The 10,932-nt window shown below is 40.9% G+C and overlaps 1 gene segment (V, D, J or C); it reads left to right on the top strand.

The window, feature by feature from the left end:
• Nucleotides 1-1,315: 1,315 nt before the first annotated feature.
• LOC119908340 lies at nt 1,316-3,111 on the top strand. The segment is given in 2 exon segments: nt 1,316-1,436; nt 1,652-3,111. Coding segments are annotated over 2 exon segments (360 nt in total).
• Nucleotides 3,112-10,932: the final 7,821 nt, after the last annotated feature.

Here is a 10,932-nt window from a genome sequence, read left to right on the forward strand (position 1 = left end):
AGGTTCATCAGCGGTTTGTTAAATAATCAAGAGAAACTAACCTGAGACTGTTAATGAGAAAAGTCTTGGTCATGACCTTTGACCTCAGCTTCATACTGGATCACAGCCACTTCAACTATTTCCAGATAAAAGAAAATATGAAGACACAGATCAGCATCAGAAAACTTTCTAATAAAAAATGGACCAATCAAAACCAGTACATCCCCCCAATTACAAAAAAATATTGTTGTAAAGCAACATTACACAAGAATGGCTTCTTTTGCGATTTAGTGCCCCCTGTTTTATGAGTATTGTTCACTTACACACCACTGTTGCAAATATGAACAGCTGTACACATGTAGTTGTCATGATTACATAACTTACATGATTAAAAATGTCTTTGCTTATACAGCCAATAATCAAGGAAGTCGGAAAACACAAGAAATAGCAAGCAGGCTAATATTACTGACTAGTCCAACAGCAAGAAGGCCAGCTCGACAACTGTCTTGGATCCTTTCAGTTCAGTTAGTTCAGGCCAACAAGTAAAAGCCAGTCTGATATTTAATCTTGTCCGGTCACACTCTCTTTGTATCTTCCTCACTCCTTTCAACAATGACTTCTTCAGTCTCTTTTCAGTCTCTGCTATGATCTCCATACTGAGAACATCAAGGCAGCTTACAGTAAAGCACTATGCCGTTATGACAGGTTTCCTGCCCGGGATTCCAGTGCTACATAGTACAACAGCATCGTGCCCAGAGTGAAGCTGTTGTTTTAAGATAACATTACTACATCATGATTCAATAACATCACATGCTCTTCCTCAGCAGATGGAGTCACCCAGTTTACTCAGCATTATTCTGGCTTCTTGTCCACTTTGACTTCAGAGTCAAAATATTCCATGACAGGTGAACTCCACCTGCTGATGAAGATCATGTCATAAAAACAGTAATGTAACTGATGATGATGATGAGTGTTTTATGGCTCCACCCACATGTCCAAAACTTCTTAAGGAAGCTCTCTGAGATCGTCGTCCTCAGCATCCCCTCAAACACCCAACATTACTTTACTTGATGAAATCTCCACATTACAGACACCTAAAAGATGTAAAACCTGCATTAATATTGATGTCATTAATCATTGTCTAAAACACCATAATACCATATTACATGTAGAGGAAACTGAAAATGACAAGTTTTCAGTATCCTCTACATGTAAATATGTAAATATGTAGATCGACGCTCTCAGCACTGAGGGGGAAACACCATGATATGTTGAGGACAGCTACAGCTCACTGACTCTGTGTGTTTGCATATGTGTCCTGCCTCTCTGCTCCCAGCCGTTAAGAGGCCAGTGTTGATCAGTGGCTGTCCAGGCCTTTCAGAGCCACTGACACGCCGGCAGCACAATGATGATGTCACTGATTCTACTGCTGGCCACCCTGGGGCTCCTTGTTCAGGGTGAGACTCTCTTCTGAAAACTTTGCTTCAGGATGCAACCAGGTTCACCACAATGATGTTCTGCTGTGATGGAGAAACACTGAAACAAGCAGCATTTACCTTTTTCCATCTGTTCTCCATGTTAAAGAAATGAGACTCTTCTGTTTGGATGTTGATCATCTTTCTCCAACCTGGATTTGTCTCAATAACCCTTCTCCTCTTTTCATGTTTTCCAGATTCATCAGGAGAAATCATCCTGACTCAGTCTCCTGGAGCTCAGTCTGTTGTTCCAGGACAGACTGTCTCTCTCAGATGTAAAGCCAGTACAAGTGTTAGTTATGAGGTAGACTGGTACCTTCAGAAACCTGGAGAAGCTCCTAAACTCTTGATTTATCATGCTACAAACCGTCTGTCTGGAGTTTCAGATCGTTTCAGTGGGAGTCAGTCTGGAACTGACTTCACTTTGACCATCAGAGGAGTCCAGACTGAAGATGCAGGAGTTTATTACTGTCAGCAGGATTACAGCTTCCCGTTCACACAGTGATACAACGTCGTACAAAAACCTCTCGCAGCTGGAGAGGAACTGATCTGAATCAACAGCTGCACAGAAACCATAACACTAGGTCAGGGGTGTCAAACTCATTTTCACCAAGGGCCGCATAAGCAATACGGTCACCCTCAAAGGGCCAGTTGCAACTGTAAGACTGCATAAACGTAACTAATCCTTATCATATTGTTAAACAATTGTCTCTTTATTTCATTATGTATTTAAGTTAAGGACATTCATCAGATGTAAAAATATAGCCTTAGTAAGAAAATTTCTCTGTGTTATTATAACATAAGTAAATGAATTTATCAGATTTAAAAACCCTCATTACTTCATCAATCAAAGATCAAACTTTTCAAGTAAATAACAAAGACAAATATCATCAAACATAATCTTTTCACTTTTTCACAGTCCAGAGGTGCAGAAAGCTGCTAATAACATGAGGGACAGATGTGGCATTTGATAAAACAAATAGTCCAGCTGCACACAGCCTTGCAGAGGGGATACATCCAACTAATGAGAGATAGTTTGATTACCTGGAAAATGCAGACGTATAGGCTACTGGAGCCTAAGCCTAGTTCACACTGCACAATTCTTAGCCCGATTTGCCGCTCGGCGACCGTCAGGCTGTGATCAGGAGTAAATCAGCGGTTGATCGGTGTGAACTACTCAAAGACGCATCAAAACGCCTCCTCAACACATTTCTGCCATATCGCCGACACCTGCCAGATATCTAGCACGCCAAATATCTGGAGGAGTCGGCCGACTCGACATCCACATCCAGCCAATGAGAGCAGGCAGCTGGCAGAGCAGGCAGCTACTTTTTCACCGCATGTCAAGGCATTCACAATTTCAAACGTCTTTACAAACGAAAGGTCTGGTTACATTACAATGACAATGAGGTTTGATTGTATTCATGTTGTGTAGATTGTTGGATTAGTTGTCATTTATTTACCCTTGTGGTATTCCGTCTACCATTGTTGGTAGTTGTTCGTCATTATGTACTCTTGTGGTATTCAGTCTACCATTGTTGGTATTTGATAAGCATTGTTACCTCTGGAAATATTTGTATATTATTAGTATGTATGGTATGAATGTGTGGTTTTGACTTGTGCATCCACTGTTTCTAAATGAGGTATTGTTATTATTATTATTATTTTTTTAATTAGTAATATTTTTCTTTGAGATTATTGATGAAGGAAGCAGCTATTTTTTGTATGTATAAATTCTTTGATAGACTGGGGTGGGGTTTAATAAGTTTTACTTCTTCCCACTCCATTTCAAGCATAAGTGTATAAGTTATTATTATTGTGTATCTTTTCTGTTGTCACACTATTTTGCTTGAAATAAATAAATAAATAAATAAATAAATAAATACACTTTTTACTCACCTCCGGCTTTCTCTGTAGCTCAGACAATCCCTGCTACCTGCGTGTCCTAATGCATTCTTTCACCCAGATTCTTTGTCTTTGTAATTGCTGTCTTTATAATAACAAACAACAGCTGTTTTGTCTGTAGGTTTGCGTCATTTCCCGTTTCGTGTGTTTTTTTGACAAAACGTGGTTTGGAAACCAGCATCAGGTGACAGAGTCGTTGTCAGCTCGTGTAGTGTGTGACCCCCTGTCACAGATCAGTCACGTAGTGTGAACGCCACAAAGACTTCAAGACCCCCGTCACAAGACGGCAAGTTGTGCAGTGTGAACGGCACGGCCATCGGCCGACGCTGTCTGTTGTCTGCACGAGCCTTAAATAACGTTGATCCATCATCACTGATACTGTCTCATAACACAAAAGACATAGGCCTAGCCTACCGGGTTTTCTCCTTGAATCACAAACATGTATTCACTTTCCCACCATTGATGAGTTTGCCTTCCTTCTGCATGAAGTTTTCTGGTCTTGGACATTTAGGGATTGTTTGTATACATTTCTCATCTCCACTTGTCGGAAAACCACCATAGTGGGTGTGGAAACATCGCAATCTAGTGGCGGGATGCCGTCACTTCTCGGGTCACAAATCAACATGCATTGTGGGAGATGTAGTTTATGGCAGCATAGACGTTTATTTTCAGACAATCATGAATCTTTAAAGCTTTCACGGGCCACATAAAATGATGTGGCGGGCCTTGAGTTTGACACATGTGCACTAGGTCTTTCAATATTAATACAGTATAAAAGAAACAACAGCACAACAAAAGTGTAACAAAATCATAGAAATTCATCATGTGAAAGAATTACTGTCTTGTTGTCATTGTTGAAAGTTTTCCCTCTCCTAAACAGGAGCAGCGACCAGAGCCTAATATCTAACACTAACCAATTCTTCTTCTTCCTTTTCAGTCTAGCCTTACTAGAAAACTACAGAGTGCTGGTGTTGCAAAACTGTAACTGTATCACTAATGAAATATTGTGGTGAAGCAAGACACTGGTTCATGAAAGGTTTCACAACACACCCTCACAACTTTTGTCAAACATGCTCAATCTGCCTAAGACACAACACAGGGAGGGGATTACAGGTTTCATTAGCAGCACATCCACCACCAGATGAACCGTTTAACCACCTTATGAGGGAGGTTTTTAGCTAAACCCAAGCAAAGGCAAAAAAGTACTGTTGATGATAGTTGATATGTTTCCAAAATGGATAGAAGTTTTTCCCTCTCCAGCAACAAAGCCGATGCAGTCTCCCGCCAGGAGGTTTTGTGGTGGTTGTGGAGGCTGAAAGAGCTACATGGATACATACCAGCCACTGCAGGAAGGTGCCTGCACCAGAACAGTAACAGATCAACAAGCGTGCACAATCAGCAACTGAACCACTGTTTTCCCTGACCTTGTGTTGTGAGTGAAGGAGGGATTGGGAACGCTTAGGCACCCTTTGTCTCGGACTCACAGGCTGTTAGACAGCAAACATCAACACAAGGGAGCTAGTGGGAAAACTCCTGGTCTCACCACTGCTGATTTAAGAGTGAGTAGCATGTTTGTCTCTGGAAGGAGACATCCATGGGACCCAGTCAGACACCCAGACATGTGGGCCTACGAGGAACAACAGAGATGTTTGCTGCCATTGCAATAACATTAACAGTTCCTCTGTTGCAGTTCTTAGATCACAAGCATGATGCACAAAAGCCACCACAACAGAACACCACAGTGAACTACACACAGGCATTGACATCACATAGCAGTGTTAGAGGCAAGAGAAGCACCCAAAGAGGCTGGGATGCTTGGATAATTTTAATAACTCCTCTTGTACGTTTGTGCCCAACAATACAGCTCCAGATGGTTCGGTGACCCCAGTGCTGGAAGGAATGCGTTCGCTACGAGAAGAACTTGCAGAGAACTCTGAAGTGGACACTAATATGTTTGACTGGTCTGATTCTGTATTTGCTAAATAAAAAGCCTTAGTGATGCCCATACTAGCAGGCCTAATGATTGCTGTAGCGCTGTTACCTCTCTGTGGATGTTGCATTATTCCATGTGCCAGAGGTTTGACTGTAAGAGCTATTGATAAATGTGTGTCTATTCAAATGATCACACTCCATGAACAAGTGAACATGCCATTGTTGCAGCAGCAGAACTGTGATGAAAGGAAGGACCAGATTCGTTTTCTTGGTTAAACTGGTGTAGATTACATCATGATGCCTTTCTATGACCTGATGATCTTTTTGTAATGCTGTATATTCTTGAGTGATCAAAGAATGCTCACAAGGGAGGAGTATGTGATGGAAATTTGATATTTGTGTTTACTGTTTCACCCTGCATGCTTCATCAGAATAGACCAATGTGTCACTGTGTGGTATATGCAACACTGACATAAAATCTTTGGTTTGAAAATCTCAGATAAGAACCATCTCATGTTGAAAGTACTTTATATTTCATTTTTAATCCTTGAAACGTATTGAGTAATGTAGATTTGTACAAACTACATTTTAAATGAATTCATGAAAACACCCGCTTTCATTCTTTCATTCACACCTTGTTTATACCTGCATTTAGAAAGTTCTCTTAATGCAGCTATAAAGAGAAACTTTACAGTGTCTCTGCTGAACAGAGACTCTGTAAGGTGAGACTCAAGGAGAACAAGAAATGACCTCAGATATAATCCTGCACTGATAAAATGAAGGAAAATGCATCTTTGCTGGTAAAAAATAAAACTATCATGAAATATTATTTAATTTGAAATAACTTTTTTTATTTTCTTACAGTGTTAACAGCATGAGCATTATTACATCAATGAAGCTTCACTACTTAAAGAGTAACAGAGTACAGTCACTATAACAGAAATGAAAACAACAAATTTGATGAACTGGTCTTTATTGTGTAGAAATTAAATCAAGTAAACAAACTTTAACCATGAAACGTGATTAGAGAATCACTTAAGGAAAGAAGGAGACACAGACACAGAGAGAGTTAAGGAGTTCAGAGAGCAGAGTAAAACCACTAGCAGAGTCCCAGTGAGTCAGGTCAGGACTGGGAACACTGGTCTCTCCTCAGTGTCTCTGAGACCAGAGTCTGGGAGCCCTGGGTGGCCTCACAGGTCACAGAGCCCACCTTCCTCCACTGGTCTGCAGGGAGCCTCAGGGTGCTGCTCCAGCTGTAGCGGCCGTCCTTCTCCAGCACCCCGGGGCTCCTGCTCTCCTCCCAGCTGCTGCTGCTGCTGCTGCCGTCCACCTTCCAGGCCAGACTCCAGTCTGAGGGGAAGCCCTTGTTGGCCAGGCACATGAGCGTGGCCTTCCCCTGCTGCAGCTCCTCACTGGAGGGGGGCAGCACCGTCAGGGTGGGACGGACATCACCTAGGAGACACCAATCAGCTTAGAGGACACCTTTACTGCGTGAGAGCTGATTTTCTCCTTTAAGGAGTTTCTGTCAGATGTTTTTTCTGCTCCACCAGTCACTCACTCACACATTGTTTCACTTCCCTTTAAAAAGCCTCTCATGCAAATCAGCACAGAGAGAATCATCATACAGAACGACCTGAAATATATCAAACTACACTGGAAATAAATAAACTTTCTTATCAAGATCATCAAGAAACTTGACTATACAATAGATTATTTTGTGGAAACCAAAACAGAAATGATCTGACAACAATCAGATGTTCTTCATCTGGATTTCAAAGTGTTTCTTCACTTACATTAACAGCTATAATGATGAGTTGAACCACTAGATACAGTTTAAACGTCGTTACTTTTCAAGTGCAAATTCAGTCACACAGGTATCACTGCTCAGCTGTATCACTTCACTTACTGACAGGTACACTGACCACTGTGTTGAAAGTAGTGCCAGTTGTCCTTTCACTATTAATATGGAAATATTGTATTCTTTTTCCAAATTCATAACAATAGGCAACATTTTCTCATATTTATCTTTACTTCAGTTTAACATGAAAGTGAATTGTATTTAATCACAACAACAGCCATTATTGTGGTGAACATTTTAAACTAAACTCAACATTTTTACATTAAGATTAAAGTTTTATATTTTCTCCACTTTCAAGTTGATTACATTTCATTGTGTGAGGCACAGTTTAGTTAAGCTGCTCTGAGTTAGCCTCCATGGTAAAGGAAGAGAAATAAAAACATGAACAATAAAAGTTTCATAATTAAAACAAGATATATTTATCTGCCTTAAACATTGAAAAGTTGAATTTAAAGCAGGACTTGATAATATTGTATTTAGTATTTGAGCAGAAACTTACTTCCAACATCCAGTCTGGTTCCTCCACCAAAAGTCAACCACAGTGATACAAACTTATTGAGCCGCCGTACAAAAACCTCTCACTGTAGAGAGACACGGCTCTCTGACTTTGACACAAACAAACTCACCAAAAATAGTTTCTGTTTGTAACATTTTATCAGCTTACATGTGAAAATATGACTGTTTTAATTTGATATGTTAATTTTAGGGCTGCCTTAACATATTATCGCATTAAAGCATTCATTAATTAACGGCGAAAGTTTTTTAAATTATTATTTTGAAAGTCCGTTGCTCACTGGCTCTGAATACACATAGGCCTACAATCAAACCATGGGTCACAGGAGAGGTGGGATGTTGATCAGCCTGCAAAATAACCCAAACAAGCAGCGGAGAGGTTTCAGCAGGTTCTCAGGTGAACAGACAGGGAGACAGCTCTCTGCGAGTGAACGGCAGGCGCTCTATGGATAGTAACCATGGCAACGGCTTCTGTGCGCTACACAGCCGCAGCCTTTAACTGAAATTAAAATTGTACACAGACTAACTTTACCTGATAGGCCTGCATTTAGTTTTGCGGGGATGCTCTGCCATGTGAATTCCCTCCTGTTGATGTCCTGATAATTATTCAGATCCTGGAAACTCACAAACAGCGAGGATCAGTCTCTCTTCCAATGATTTGTGCTGCGCGTCGCGTACAAAAAGTTCAAGACAACTCAACTTTGGCAGCAGGCGGGCGTGTGCGTGAGGCGACCACGACCACAACAGTTTCACGGGAACCCCAGTACACCTTGTGCTCGACCACTTCACCTCACTGTAACAGGGACACTTTCTACTGAACATAGACTGTTTCTATGTTCCCAATCCCAAGAAAACTGGACTCTGATGGTAACTTGTTTTAACAAGCTAGATAAAAGGTAATTCCCTGGCAGTGGTAAATAGCTGTGGTTTAATATTTGATTTGATTACATTAATGTTTAAGTTGAGATTTAAAAAAATATTTTATTGCTGCTGTGTAAAGGGAATACTGCTGGTAAAAAGCTCTTTGCAAACCACATGTTAATGCATTTTTGTGTATGTAGCAGTACATTTAAGTCAAGCAATACACTACTTTAGAATTCATCATTTAATTTTCAAGAAAATCATGCGATTAATTGTAATTAAAAAATGTTATCGTTGCCCAGCACTAGTTCATTTTAAATAAAATTTACATTTTCAATTAACTGAAATAACTTATTATTATATTTTAAACAAAATAAAACCAAATCATATAAAAGAGGTTTTTTAAAAATATTATCAATACTCTGATAAAGTGATTGATCCATAGATAAACAGCATCATCAGAGTAATCCAAGTCCCTGCTGGAGTCAGTCAGAGCATTTCCATAGAGAGCCACTTTGCATCATCAGCACCATGCTCCAGTGCTCTGGGAGAGTTTATAGTCCTGAGAGTTGAACACTGGATGACTGACAGCTGTCCTTCATGACAACAGAAGCCACAGAAATCCTCCTCATCAAAAACATGACTTTGATCTGCGTCCTCATCTGGACTCTCCTCTGCTGCTGCTTCACAGGTAAAGTCCAGAGAATCAAACTCCTCTCCTCTATGAACATCCGTCCCTCTGAAATGAAGCCCACAAAACCATGACGCTGCTTTATGTTTTTGCCTCTGTATCCTCAGAGTCCAGAGGCCAGGTCACAGTGACTCAGCCTGGAGCAGTGAGCTCTGCTCTGGGAGGCTCCGTCTCCATCAATGTAGGACCAGTCAGGATGTTCATTTGGCAACAACCACCTTTAGCCTGGTACCAACAGAGAGATGGAGAAACTCCTAAACTCCTCATTTACGCTGCTAGCACTCGAGCATCAGGGATTCCAGGTCGTTTTACAGGCAGTGGATCAAACTCTGACTTCACTCTGACCATCAGTGGAGTCCAGACTGAAGATGCAGCAGTTTACTACTGTCAGAGTGAACACTATATCAACAGTCAGTGGTTGTTCACACAGTGAAAAAGCGTCGTACAAAAACCTCCCTCAGTCAGACTGAACAGAAACTGAATTGAGTGCTGCAGCTGGAAGCTACTGCAGAGACTGATACACTTCACTGAGGACACACACACACACACACACACACACACACACACACATGCTTTACACACACAATTTCATCAAATAGATTGACCATTTCACTGTTGCTCTAACCACCAATGAACATGTATCAAAACAACTTGCCACAAGGGGCAATCATCGGGATCATTAAACAACATTTGACATTTTCAGAGGAGAAGAACTACGGAGCACCCCAAGGTCCACTTTACGTCGTGGCCTCACAATACTATCTCGTGGCCTCAAGATAGTACCTGCTGGAGCAGGCACTGTGCACTCTGTTTTGGGGAGAAAAGCTGCTCCATTGTGCAGGCTCATTGTGCAAAACCTTAAACAAATTCAGGTAGTTTAGACACTGTTTGCAAATCTCATCCACTCTTTTTGCAAAACCCTTAACACATTCTCACTCACTAAAACACATTTTGCATTGTGATGCACTTTTGTTGCAAAATGTTAAATACATGCGCCAAAAGTTAAACACAACTACAACACAACTGTCATCATTTACACACAACAACTCATAATTCTGCACACTTGTTTCTAATGATGTGATCAAACCAATATGTGGTCACGTCCCTGGCCAGCGTAGTGGCAATGTCACCCTTTGACCAAGCTATAAGTAAGGGACAGTTTCTCTACCCTTATTCAACCTTGGGGCTATAACTGATCATCTTCTTACTTTTCTGGGTTGTCGTTGGAATTTTGTGTTTGAGCGTGAGCTGCAGGTCCATCAGCTGGCAGTACATCCTGTCTATGTGACAATGTCAGCTTTCACTGTGGTGTCCCACAAAGCAAGTGGTTCAACATAAACCAGCAACCAGTGATTCATAAATGATTACCTTCAACCTACAGACCTTACTTCAGTCCAACAGAATAATGTTTCTCTGCCTGATGGTGGAAGGTCTATGACCGAAACTCATTTACAATGGAAAATCTCTTACGGCCAATATAAATGGCCTGTGGCGAGATAGGTGTGGAGTGTTGTTACAGTCAGTCTGCTTCCAGCACTACAGAGGGTTTTCCTCCTTTGCTTGGCGAGGGACAAGATTGCATGTGATGTGGATGAAGTCTCTTACTGTACTGACTTTGATTTTGCAGTTACACAACATTTTTGAGTGTAATGTGCTTGCCATTTATAGTTTTCTTTGTTCTTTGGGCTTACTGTATTTAAATATACAGATATTCAATA

This window comes from Micropterus salmoides, unplaced genomic scaffold (genome assembly GCF_014851395.1).
Source record: "Micropterus salmoides isolate LMB-PRFRI ecotype aquatic unplaced genomic scaffold, ASM1485139v1 Ms_hic_scaffold_1758, whole genome shotgun sequence".
NCBI lineage: Eukaryota > Metazoa > Chordata > Actinopteri > Centrarchiformes > Centrarchidae > Micropterus > Micropterus salmoides.